General features: G+C 30.8%; 3 protein-coding genes across 3 annotated transcripts, besides 1 other annotated feature; 2 read left to right on the top strand and 1 right to left on the bottom strand. All coding sequences in view use genetic code 12, as the record gives it.

The window, feature by feature from the left end:
- Positions 1 to 1,516: 1,516 nt before the first annotated feature.
- CD36_00740 (conserved hypothetical protein) lies at positions 1,517 to 2,974 on the bottom strand (the record flags this gene model as incomplete). The annotated part of the gene is made up of 1 exon (XM_002416706.1): positions 1,517 to 2,974. One exon carries the CDS (start codon positions 2,972 to 2,974, stop codon positions 1,517 to 1,519), a length of 1,458 nt encoding a protein of 485 aa, XP_002416751.1.
- A 2,068-nt stretch (positions 2,975 to 5,042) lies between these two features.
- Positions 5,043 to 10,292: a mobile genetic element.
- CD36_00730 (transposable element polyprotein, putative) lies at positions 5,170 to 7,941 on the top strand (the record flags this gene model as incomplete). The annotated part of the gene is made up of 1 exon (XM_002416705.1): positions 5,170 to 7,941. One exon carries the CDS (start codon positions 5,170 to 5,172, stop codon positions 7,939 to 7,941), a length of 2,772 nt encoding a protein of 923 aa, XP_002416750.1.
- On the top strand, positions 8,031 to 10,025 carry CD36_00720 (transposable element gag-pol protein, putative; the record flags this gene model as incomplete). The annotated part of the gene is made up of 1 exon (XM_002416704.1): positions 8,031 to 10,025. One exon carries the CDS (start codon positions 8,031 to 8,033, stop codon positions 10,023 to 10,025), a length of 1,995 nt encoding a protein of 664 aa, XP_002416749.1.
- Positions 10,293 to 13,775: the final 3,483 nt, after the last annotated feature.

Below are 13,775 nucleotides of genomic sequence, written 5' to 3'. Positions count from 1 at the left end.
GAATGAAAACTAATGAAAACGTAATATATAGATGATGATGATGATGATGATGATAATGTTATAATTAAAATGTTTCAAGAATCTTTGAACTTTGTGAAACATTAATCGAATCAAAGATGCAAAAAATGATTGCAATTAATATTCCAAAACAAGTCAATTAATAATAGAATCATAATAATAGAATCATAATGATAATGATGATGATGATGATCGATGATGATGATCTATCTTCAATAAATTTATCGTAAATACGGTGTGGGTTTTTTTTTTTGTCCCAACAACAACCCCATTAAATAACTACAGCAATCATTATTATTATTATTATTATTATTATTATGGGTTCAGTTTCATATGAGAATAAATAAATAATACAAAAACTAAAACAAAGATCGACATAGTTTCTTCTTCTTCTTCTTCTTCTAAATTTAACACCAATAATTAAAAAAAAAAAAAAATAAAAAAATAAAAAAAAAAAGATTCTTTGAATCTTTCCTTTCCTTTCCTTTCCTTTCCTTTCCATCTCGTAAAATATAACAAATTCTTTAACAATCATTAAGAAAGTAATAACTGAACAAACTAATAAGAACAAGAATGAGAGTACAGAAAGGGTGGGTGGGGTGTTTACTTGAACGCCTTGTTTTGTCTAACATTAATCACAAGAACTTTTAATGATTTTAGTGTATTCTTTAGTTAAAAGAACTATATGGGATTTGCAGTAATTTCTGGTGTTTGGAAATATTCTAACACACACACACACCCCCTTTCTATACCCTGTACTCTGTACTCTGTGTATTAATTTCTTAATTTTTTTTTTTTTTTTTTGACACATTAAATCACCTCCTTTCCCTTCTTCCATTATGTTGAAATTTGATGCTTTCAAAATGAATCAATATTAAATTATCATTACAAAACAACGCAACAATAACAATAACAATAACAACAACAAAAGTCATTAGTAAAATAATAGTAGTCCTTGTTGTTGTTGCAATATGTACAGCAATTAACAACAACTTGATTATACATTTATTAGTTAATTCTAGGCTAATTTGTCCATGGACATATAAACTCATTTGCATATTACATATTACATAGTACATTATTCATTATTCATTATACACTCTTCTTCTTCTTCTTCTTCTGTCGCTAAACAACAACAACGGTATGTACTGTGTTATTATGCATTAATACGCCAATCGGTAAATGCGTCCTGAAAAACAACAGGTTTTTTATTTTTCCTTCTTCTTCTTCTTCTTCTTTTTCTTTTTACTAAAAAGAAGGGTTCTCAGTTTTACCAGAATGTGTGTGCGGACTGTTGTTGTTGTTGTTAAAGATGAAAATTACGAGGAGAAAGATTCCCAAATCAAATATAGATAAACAGCTAAACAACTAGACAACTAGACAACTAGACAGCTAGATAGATAGTATAACATTGGTTGGTTGGTTGGTTGGTTGGTTAGAGATCAAAAAAAAACAAATTAACAATAACAATAACAATAACAATTATTTATTTATTTATTTATTTACCAAATTTTGTAACATCATTTAATAATTCATCACATATATTTTTAATTGATAAATCATTAGATTTAAATTTAATTTGATTAATTTTCTCTTTTATTAATATAATATTACCATCATCATATTTATGACCATTCTTATTATTACTTCCAATTTCTTTATCATCATCATCATCATCATCATCATCATTATTCTTCTTCTTTTTAGACAATATCACTTTTTCCTTGTCTTTTTCCTTTTCTTTGTCTTTGTCTTGTTGGTGGTGTTGTTGGTGGTATTTTTTTTTATAATCTTTTTTCAATGTTATATATCGATTAAATAATAAATAATAAGCTTCATATAATTTTTTAACTCGATTTAATTCATTTATATAATCATTTTTCAAATTTTGATAATCTTTATAATTAATAATCAATTTTTGTAAATTAATAGATGTTGTTGATGATGATAAGTCAATTTCATATTCATATTCATATTCATAAATATCTATTAAATCATTTATTTCACGTAATGTTTCTGTTTGTGAAGTTATTTTTAATTGTAAATTATTAATTTCATCAATTATATTACTAGCACTACCACTACTACTACTAGTAGTATTAGTAGTGGTAATATTTTGAAATGGTTTGTTGTCGTTATCATTATCATTATCATTATTATTATCAATTTCTTTTTGTAATGCTTGAATTTTTGCATCAATTATTGATTCATATTCCTTTTCTTGTTGTTTTTCTTGTTGTTTTGAATCTTGTAGTGATAATAAATCAATTGAATTATTTTTTTTAAAATCATTATGAGTATGTTTATTTAAATGAGGAAATTTCCCAGGATATTGATCAGGTAATGAAACATTAGTAAATATAGATGTAGATGTAGGTTTATGATAATAATTGAATGATCCATTTTGATTATCAACAGCATCAACAGTAGTAGTAGTACGATTATTGGAATGGATTTTGTTGTTTCTCCATTGATTAATTAATCGAGTATTAGTTTTGATATCATTATCTAGATCTAGGTATTCATAATCATCATTATCATCATTATCGTCTTCAAGGTCAGAATAATCAATTACAGTTCCATATGTTTGATTATTTGGTTTGTTGTTCAATGGATTGTTATTATGGGGTTGTTGTGGTTGTTGTGGTTGTTGTTGTGGTTGTTGTGGTTGTTGTTGTTGTTGTTGTTGTTTTGATGGTGAAGAAATAGTATTATAATCTATTGTTGGTTGATTAATTAATTTAGAATCATCATTATCTAAACCTAGTAGAGATTTCCACATATTATATATAGAATATAAACTATTCAATTGAAATCTAGAATGAAAAGTGAAAGATGATTTGAAAAATATTGTTAGTGTTTTGATTTGTGTTGATTTGTGTTGTTTTTTTTTTTCTCCTTCATCCCCCCACGCACGTAAAGAATTCTGAAAACTATCAACCAAACACATATACATAGTTACATAGTTACATTTACATAATCAAATAATCAAATAATCAATAAGTTTATAACAATAAAAGGGCTTATACGAGGTTATATGATATAATATGATTAGTATCATGTAACAATGATAATTTTTTTAAAAACACAATTGATATGTATAATATATATAACCATGGAATCAATTCAACAATATTATATTATACACATTACATTATCAACGAATCAATATTATTATTATTATTATTATTATATGATCATCATCATCATCATCATAGATCATTCATAAGTTAATTAAAGTAATTTGAATAATTCAATTCATATATATATATATATATAAACTATTAAAAAAACAAACAAAAAGAAAAAACAAAGGTTGTCATTATTTGTGTTGTGTTGTGATTGTTTATACAATCATGACATGTTAGATATAATAGGGTGATACTTATATCTATTGAATAGACTGATTAGAAATTAACTTGTTACTATCTAAGAAAAATAAACACAATTTGTATTGGTAATGTTAATTATATCAATTGAATTGAATTGAATCGAAAACAACTAATAATAATTTATATTGATAAATTTCTATTCAATGTTTATTATTAATATCAAACAGAACAATCACACACACACACACACATACACATACACATACATATATAAGTACTGAGAGAGTTGATTATTGACATATTATTGGAAACAAATAATACATTTTTTTTTTTAAAGAAAAAAAAAAGAAAATCTCAAAATCAGGAATAAATTAAGCAAGATTTTTTGTCATTATTTTGTTTTACTTACATTAATAATAAGAGCTCTTACTAAATACTAAATACTAAATAATAACTTTAATTAATTATAAATTAAAATGGGAAACAAGAAACAAGAAACAAGAAAGAAAGAAACAAGAAAGAAAGAAACAAGAATAAGAAAGAAGAATAAGAATAAGAATAAGAATAAGAGTATGTAAAATGGATTAAAAAAAAAAAAAAAAAAAAAAAAGATATGAACCTTTTTACACTATAAGTAATAATACTTTGACATTGAAAATTAACAAATAATCAAGTTTGATAATAATAATAATAATAATAACTTTATCTTAAAACTATTTAACTTTTTGATTTCAATTGGTATGGTGTTCTATATATATCACCACACATATCATTAAAGTATATTTATTATAAAGTTATCTTTCTACTATCACCACCCACCACCACGATGACGACTAACAACAACAACAACAACAAGAGATAAATATTTCTTCTTTGTATTTTCAATTTTAAAACTATTTCATGACTTTTATATATACATATATATATACATAGTTGTTTTGTTGTTCCAATTTGGGACAATGAATTTCCCTATTTGGAGATTATGAAAATTCTTCAACTCTCTTTTCAACTACTACTACTACAACCACTACTACTACTACAAGAACAAGAATAAGAACAAGATGAAGAAGAAATTAATGAAACTAACGAAAGTAACACTTTACAACTAATGCAATCAAAGATCATTTTAAACCTTCTTTGTTTCTTCATATATATATATATATATAGTTTAGTTTAATTTAGTTTAATTTAATTTAATTTAGTTTCTCCATTTTACGTATCTGCAAAATAAAATAATTAAAAAAATTGGTAATAATAGTGATTGATTGATTGATTGATTGATATATGATAGTTGTCTATAAATTGACAATAATATATGAAAGAAATCATATAATAGAATTATAATAAGTCTATAATCAGCATTTAAAAAAAAAAAAAAAAAAAAAAAAAAAGAAGAAAAAATCATTTGGTAATATTGATACCATGTGGATTAACTATCATTATGATTATGATTATCATTATGATTATGATTATTATCATCAGTATCATTTATTAATTCAAAATTATGAAAATTATGAAAATTATGGAAAAATTTGAAAAAATAAAATAAAATAAAATAAAATAAAATAAAATATACGAAACCAATTGATATGGGGAGTAAATGAGGGAGTGAGTGAGTGAGTAAGTAAGTGAGTGAGGCTAGTAAATAATAACAATATTGAATATAACTTTCCATATCACCACCATCATCTCTGTTAGGTAGTAGAGTCACTTGACACTATTCTGATACATCGTCTAAACTCTAATTCCTCTATAAATAGTTTAGAATTCCTCTTTTTATATTTAAGTAAAAAAATAGAGACTAACGATCAAATCTAACATGGAGGTCCTATTACCGAACCATACTTTAGGACGACCACAATTTCCAGTTTTAAGAGTAGCACGCTCCAGTGCGTTAGCTTTCCTTGTATGGGCCATTACTACTTTAGTGTGGACCCCACAAAATTGGTTGTGGATCTTAAAGGCCACTCCATTGGATCTTAACTTACGTTTTCCCCAGTGGCTCAGCGAAATTTATTTTCATTCTACTATTACACAGTTTCATCAGTCCTCTAGTCCATTTATGTCTAACGGTGTCTACTCTATTAAGTCCCCAGTTTGTAAGACTTTGGACAATCTTGAAGTCGACGACCTTACTGACAATTGGTCCCTCGTGGTCAATCTGATTACTGTTACTCCAAATACCCCTCAATGGTTTCAAGTTGGCATCAAATTGTTAAGTTGGGTTACCAACCAATGGAACTTTAATTTTGGCGCTCATACATCCGTTGCATGGATGTTTCAATTTTTTTCGGTTCTTGTTGTTGCCATCACTATTTTTAATTTTCTTTTGTTTTTCCTCTTGTTGCCTCTTCGTGCAGGCTCAGCCGTGTTTTCCTGGTTTTTTCCTAAACCCAAATCCCCACTTTTAGTCAAAGTACAAGGTTTAGAGAAGTTGACTGCTACCATCAATCAAATAGCTAGTCGCAATAAGGTTCACCAAGCTCCGACTCGGCGCACTACTTGGTTTCAGATTTTGGCTAGTTTTTTCTTTTCTTGTTTTGCTAGGATTGGATATTGTGTGCTTTGGCCTTTTTCCTTTTTCACATTTTTTTATCATCGTTTTACTCCTACAGTTGATAAAAAGCACACCACTGTTTTACCAAGTTACCGCTTTTATGCGTTGGATTTTTCTAGCCGGAAGAATCTCATTGGAAGCCTTATTCCACAGTTGCGTCTTGGTAGTTTCAATGGTCCTTTACTTCACAAACAATTAATGACCGCTGCGAGTGAGTTTCATTGGGCTGATGCAGATGCTTTTCGTGCTGAACATCACCAGTTCCGGAAATTCAAGTCCCATAGAGAGTTTTTCAGTTGGTTTCTTAAATGGAATGTTGATCCTACAGTTCTACAGACTTATATTGTCGACGCTCATGATCATGCCATGACTTTAGTGAACCCAGCAACTACTTATTACGAGGTGGTACAAGCTCTTAGACAACTTGACAGTTTACCATATCTTCACTTTCGGTTTCAAAAAGTAATGAGATATCTTCTTCATTCAGGAGTTTTCTCCACTCCCTCCATCAAGTCACAATTATTGGCTCTTTTTAACACTTGTGGCTCATATTATGATTTTTTTGCCGTCCTTGATGCTGGCTTATATGAGATTTTACCACCGCTTCCTGACAAGCCACTGGAACGTCCAGCCAAAGTTCGACATTATTTGCGAAATGGGTTACCACGATCGGTACGCCCTCCTCCAGTTGTCACCACGTTATCCGCCGCAGTTAGCTCTAATAAGAGAAGCTATTTCTCTAAAATTCTCATTGGGTCTTACACCACGACAGGGTTTTGGGATCAGGGTTCCACCTATTCTTTTGTTTCGGCTGAATTGGTGAAGGAACTTCAATTGAAGGTCACGCCTAAACAAGACCGATTGCATATGACAGCTTTTTCATCAGGCCCTATTTCAATTTTTGATTCAACAGTTCATTTAGAATTTACGATTCCCGGGATTCCTACCAAATTCACACACACATTCCATGTCCTTTCTTCACAAGTTGCTCCAGTTCTTTTGGGAGAAGATTTTTGGTTTAAGTATGGTGTTCTTTGTCAACCTGGGAAACAGTTTAAGCTTGGACGTTTTGACATCCCCATCGTGACTCCAGATTTACAATTTTTCTATTCAAATACTGACAATGCTCGTGTAGATGACGACCACCAAGATATTCCTGAAGACATCCAAACTATGCTTCATAAATTCCAATCGTCATCACCATTACTTGCACTTCCCCCATCGCGTGAGTCCGATTATCAAATTCGCATTGATCCTCAAGCAACCCGTCCTCCTAACCGACCACTTCCCAAATATTCCATTGCGGCAGCTGAATTTTTGTCTCAGGAAGTTGCTCGATTATTAGACCTTGGTTTCATTAGAAAATTCGTTTCACAAGTTTATGCAGTGGCACAAGTCGTTCCCAAGAAAGTTGCAGGCCAATTTCGTATGGTTTTGGACTATCGAGCCATAAATGCCATCACTATTCCTATTCCCCCACACTTACCAGCTTTTAAGAATTTGGTTCCCGGCTTACATAATGCTAAAATCTTTTCAACACTTGATATGAAGCAAGGATACTATCAGCTAAAAATACATGAGAGTACGCAGCCACATACTGCATTTCGAGTACCTGGGGGGACATATTGTTTCCAAGTTCTCCCTTTCGGGTTAACTGATGCCCCACAGGTCTTTGGTTCCTATGTTGCTGATTTGTTACAAGAGTTTGCTGTTTTTACACGTGTTTATTTAGATGACATTTTGGTTTTCCTGTCGTCACTCAAAGAACATTATCAACACCTTTTTCAAGTCATCTCCAAGTTACATGCACATTCACACGTTTTAAATTGGGATAAATGTGTATTTGGTCAACCACTGGTGACTTGGATCGGACATACTATTTCCGCCAATGGCATTGCGCCAACTGACACTTCTATTGGTCAAATCAAACTGATAGGAATCCCAACCACTAAAGACGATGTCAGAGCGTTTATGGGCCATTTAGCTTATTTACAAGAGTTATTCCCAATTTCAATGCTCGCGCTACACCATTAACGGACTTATTGCAGAAAAATGTCCATTTTAACTGGTCCACACGCTGTGAACAAGCGTTTCATGACTTGAAATCTGCTTTGATACAAGCCATGCCGTTACTTCCATTTAATCCAGATGCCGACATACACTTACATACCGATGCTTCTAAGTTTGCTGTTGCTGCTGTACTTTTACAGCGGGATCCCACTGATAGTTCTAAGTTTCGACCCATTGAGTACAGGCTGCAAAAATTCAGGAATAATCAATATCAATGGGATATTCACATCAAGGAGTTTTATGCTGTCAAATGGGCATTTGCAAAGTTTCGGTATTACCTTGAAGGTAGATCCTTTAAAGTTTTTGTCGACCAGAAGTCTATTCCCCAAATTTTCAACAGGTATTTGTCTGCTACTGCTGTCAATTCAGAACTCGATCCTAAGCTTCAACGTTGGATCAGTTCCCTTTTTCATTACAAGTTTCAAATGTTTTACCAAGAAGGTGCGTCAAATGTTTTAGCGGATCATTTAAGTCGCAACCCAGCCTTTCAACCTCTTCCACCTTCAACTGCAGGTGCCTCTATTGAATTGTCCTTAACTGATGATTGGCTCAAACTTTTCAAAGACGCTTATTTAGCTGATCCTACTTTCTCCTCGTTGTACGAACAATGTTGTCAGTCTCCGGCAGAAGTTCCCGATTATAATTTACTGGCAGATGGCAATTTACTTTACTACCAATCTAAACTTTGTATTCCGCAACGTGTCTTACCAGATTTCCTTTGGCACACACACATGTCTCCCGCTGCTGGTCACCCTGGCGTCCGTCGTTGGTATCAAGATATCCGCACCAAATTTCATTTTCCAGATATGTACAACACGGTGTTAAATTATGTCGCATCGTGTACCGTTTGTTCTCGCACCAAAAGTAATTCTCACGCTCCTGCCGGTTTACTCCAAGCCAGCCACCCGGTTGCCGGTCGCTGGACTGATATTGCGACAGATATTGTTAGTGGTTTCCCGACGGTCACTCATGAAAACGCTACAGTTAATGCAATTCTCACTATAGTGGATATGTTTACCAATAGAGTACATTTATACCCAATTTCAAGTTCCTTTTCGGCTGAAGATTTTGTTACCTTGTTTATGACCAAATACTTTCCATATCACGGGTTACCACAGTCCATTACTTCGGACCGTGGGCCCCAGTTTGGAAGTGATTTTTTTCAATCGGTGTTCAAAGGTCTTAACGTGCGCTCCCGTCTCACAGTAGCTATGCACCAGCAAGCCAACGGCCGGGTCGAAAATCGGAATAAATTGATTGAAACATACTTACGCTTATATATTACGGAAAATTCCCAATGGCCTACGTTAATTCCCATTGCTGAATATGTGCTTAACTCCCAACCACTGACTAGTTTAGATCACAAAAGTCCATTTGAGGTGGACCTTGGGTATGTTCCTAAGTCTCCAGTTGCTATGTTATTTCCACACAACCAGGAATCTCTTTCTCGTCAAGCCTTAGATATTACAGAGCTGCTTGCTCGCTACACGAATGCCGCGGTAGCTGCTCATGCGGCCGCATTTCAACTTGCCAAAAAGTATTATGATGCCAAACATACGGATGTTGAATTTGAGATTGGTTCTGAAGTTTTTGTTGATAACCGTTTTCTCAATAGCCATCCTGATGGCCACGACTCAGTGCTTGTCCCCAAATTACGGACTAAATTTTCTGGACCTTTTACAATCCTCTCTAAAAGTGGGTTAGTCAATTATACTTTAGAAATGCCATCGTCCTATAGAGGTGATCCTACGTTTCACATTTCACAACTCCGGTTAAAGAAAACGGTCCCCTCGAATTATCTTGTGGCCCCCTCCGAACCAGTTGCGTGGAAACGTTACAAAGATGGGTCTATTCTTGTTGATGTTGTTGCTATCGTGGGTCATCGCAAGGTCGGTCGTGGATTTCGATTAGCTGCTCGCCATGCTCCCACAACAACTCATCCTGACGGCGAAATTGTTGAATATATGGCATCAGCGTTGCTGAGAACCGCCCCGGACTTGGTTAAAACTTATGTTTCCGCCCATGGTCTTCCAGTTCCGTTGAAGTAATTTTCCTAGTTTTTTCCAGGTGATGTTGGTTATTTTTTCTATCTCTATCTCTTTTTCTATGTCTTTTCTCCTTCTACTTCAGTCGTTACCTCCTTTGTTTCGGTGGTACGATATCTCTATTTTCTTTACTAGGGGGGGATGTTAGGTAGTAGAGTCACTTGACACTATTCTGATACATCGTCTAAACTCTAATTCCTCTATAAATAGTTTAGAATTCCTCTTTTTATATTTAAGTAAAAAAATAGAGACTAACGATCAAATCTAACAATCTCCATATCTTGATGGATAATTAAGATAACTTGTTGGGTGATGGTTTGTAGTTAGTTATTGATTTAAAATCAAGGTATTAAGTCCCCTCCCCCCCACTTGCCTCTCGCCCCTCGTCCTTCGCCCCTCGCCCCTTTTTTCTTGATGGACGATGAACAGGAGAAAATATGGGGGGAGGGGGGGCAAAAAGTCAAAAATGGTTTAGTCCTAAAACTAAACTAAAACTAAACTAAAACTAAAACTAAAACTAAAACTAAACTAAACTAAACTAAACTAAAATATAAATTAAAATATTAATTCGTTGACAATTATAAATTAATTAAATCATAACAAATAATATATCATTAGTAAAATTATTATTATTATTTAACAAAACACCTCTTCTAATATCAGGATAGAAGAAGAAGAAGTTTCAAGAAGAAGAAGAAAATAACAACTGACAATTAATAATAAATAGAGAATAAAAGAAATTAACTAGTTAATTAGATTTAATGATTATTATCAATAATTTTTTTTTTTTTTTTTTTTTTTTGGTGAAAAATATAATATGGTTTTTTCTAATAATAATCCTTTATATTTATAGAGAAAAAAAAAACCCACATAGTAATACCAGTACCAATGGGCGGTACCAATTCAAATCAAATATCAAATATTAACTAAATTTAGACGAGCAGAAGAAGAACAAGAACAAAAAGAAGAAGTTTAATACACTATTAAACTTTTAAGACGAACAAATCATAAAATCATAAAACCATAAAACCATAAATACAATTTCATAAATCTTTCTTAGTGAAAAATAAAAAGAAAAATAAAATAAAAAAAGGCTTATTTATAGTAATGTATGGTTTAATGTTTTTTTTTTTTTTAGTATTAACCATTAAAACATTAAAGACTATTAATATAAATATTCTACCCCTTTTGGTTAGTAAAAAATTTTGCTTCTTCTTTTTGTGTTTGTTGATTGCAAAAAAAAAAAAAAAAAAAAAAAGGTTTTATTTCAATGTAATAATACTAAACAACAATAACAACAACAACTGGCACTACTACTACTACTACTACTACTACTACTACTCGTGAATGGAATTGTAACTATATCAATCAATATCGTCATATTATTAAACCTAATGATGATGACGATGACGATGATGATGATGATGATGATGATTTTTTTTTTTTTTTGTTACTTTGTTTCAGAATCACCAAATAATAATACCAAATAATAACAATTATAATTATAATCACAAATTATTTTAAATTATAAGATAATTCGTGTAAAAAAAAATTATTATCATTAATACTTTATTGAGTAGTAGTAGTAGTAGTAGTAGTATATAACACAAATATATATTATTCTTAGAGGCGGCTTATTATACATATATATATGTATATATGTATATGGGAATTCTTAAATCCAAAGTCCATGTTCAAGTCAATTTTTCACATCTAAATCATTGGGTTTTTTATTTTTTTTTTTTTTTTTTTTTTTTTTTTGCAATCAATCTCAATTGCAAATATAATAATAACAAAAAAAAAACAAAGAGATCTACCACTACTACTACCAGTACTACTACTACTACAATGATGATGATGGGGGGGGGGGGAGGGGGTTCTTACCATTTAATCAAAACGGTTTAATTTCAATATTTAATAAAAAGTATTACTAAAACCTTGAAAAGAGAAAAGGAGAGGGAGAGGGAGAAGGAGAGAAAGATTATTTTATAAATATTTTTAACAATACTATATGTTATTGACTATTAGTATAAATCACTGTTGAAGAAGATAGCCTTACTCTTACTTACTTACTTACTTACTTATAAGGCTTTAGTTTATTTATTGTTATATTTAGTTTGAAATGTTTCCCTCCAAAAAAAACTTGACACTGATACTAATACTGATACTGTTAGTAATAACAACAACAACAATAATAATAATAACAACAAGGGGATTTTTTTTTAAAAAAAAAAATTAAAACTATACATGAAATCAGACCATATTTTTTTTTTTTTTTTTTCAATGAATCTCAACGGATCCCGGGAAATTGGGGAAGAAATTTTCCCATCACTAATTTTAATCACTTTACTTACTTACAATCTTACAATGATAATACCGACCGACAGACCGAAAGACCGATCGACCCTTACTTTCTTCTGGTGTATAATAATAATAATGAATGGCTTTTTCTTTTCTTTTGTTTTGTTTTTTTGATATTTTCATTTTGTTCAATTTAGGTAAATGTGTGTGTGTGTGTGTGTGTTGAGAGTTGAGAAAGACGTTTTAATGGTTATGATTAATAAAAATATAATTTGTTGAATGGAGTAAGTAAATTATAATAATATATGTTGTAATGTATGTGGAAGTAGGATTTTGACACTAAAAGAAAAAGAGACAAAGAAATAACGGTGGTTTATTGTTCATTGCTTATTGTTCATTGTTTATTGTTTTTTTTTTTTTTTTCATTTCTTTGTGTGTATGTGTGGGTGGGATTAAATGAAATAATATATATTTGAAAAAATGTAAACACAAATCAAAATCGAAATCGAAATCACAAAATTTTAATGTCGAAAAAAAAAAAAAAAACAAACAAACAAACAAACAACATTTTTTTTTTTTAGACGATAAATGAATTAATGAATGAATGGAATGGGATGTGATGGGATGGATAGATGATTAACAAATTTGTGTTATAAGAATTGTACAATTATTGGGGGTGAGATATTCCAAATTTTTTTTTTTTTTTTTTTTTTTTACCTTAATATCAACTTTTATAAAAACCTTTGCCTATTACTACTACTGTTACTACTAACTACTAACTACTATAACTACTATAGAAGCACAATTTGAAGGAAATAACTTGTTATTGATGGAAAAATAGATTACCAGAAACTAAATTTTTAAAATCTTGATTCCACAATAGTGGTTGATTTCTCACACACACACACACACTCTCATCATCATCATTATAATATTGAAGACATTACTTATCAGTTGGTTTATTTTTGCGTTTTCTTCTTCTTCTTCTTCTTCTTCTCTTTCTTGTCTCATATCCAATAAAAAAAAAACAACAACAACAACAACAACAATAACATTATACAACAATATATGTAAGGGTGTAAATATAATTATAGAAAGAAAAACAACAACAACAATAACAACAACAACAACAACAACAACAACAACAACAATAACAACAGGAATAAAAGATAATTGATTAATCCAAGTAATAGTAGAAGAAGTTAACCAGTCAGTTACAAAAAAAAAAAGTGTTGCGTGGGATGGATGGATGGATGGATGGGCTACCATCTGCCAAAAAAAAAAAAGAATTGACTAAATTATTTGTTTTTTTTTTTTAGTAATATATATATCTAAACGTAAATTTAGACATTTGAGACAATGAATAATACAATAATAATAATGGTATGATATATTATTATTATTATTATTATTATTATTATTCTGGTTTCATGATTTCGTGATTTTTAATAT

Source organism: Candida dubliniensis, chromosome 1 (genome assembly GCF_000026945.1).
Source record: "Candida dubliniensis CD36 chromosome 1, complete sequence".
NCBI lineage: Eukaryota > Fungi > Ascomycota > Pichiomycetes > Serinales > Debaryomycetaceae > Candida > Candida dubliniensis.
The sequence above is the reverse complement of the archived record's forward strand: the minus strand, read 5'-3'. Positions and strand labels throughout refer to the sequence as shown.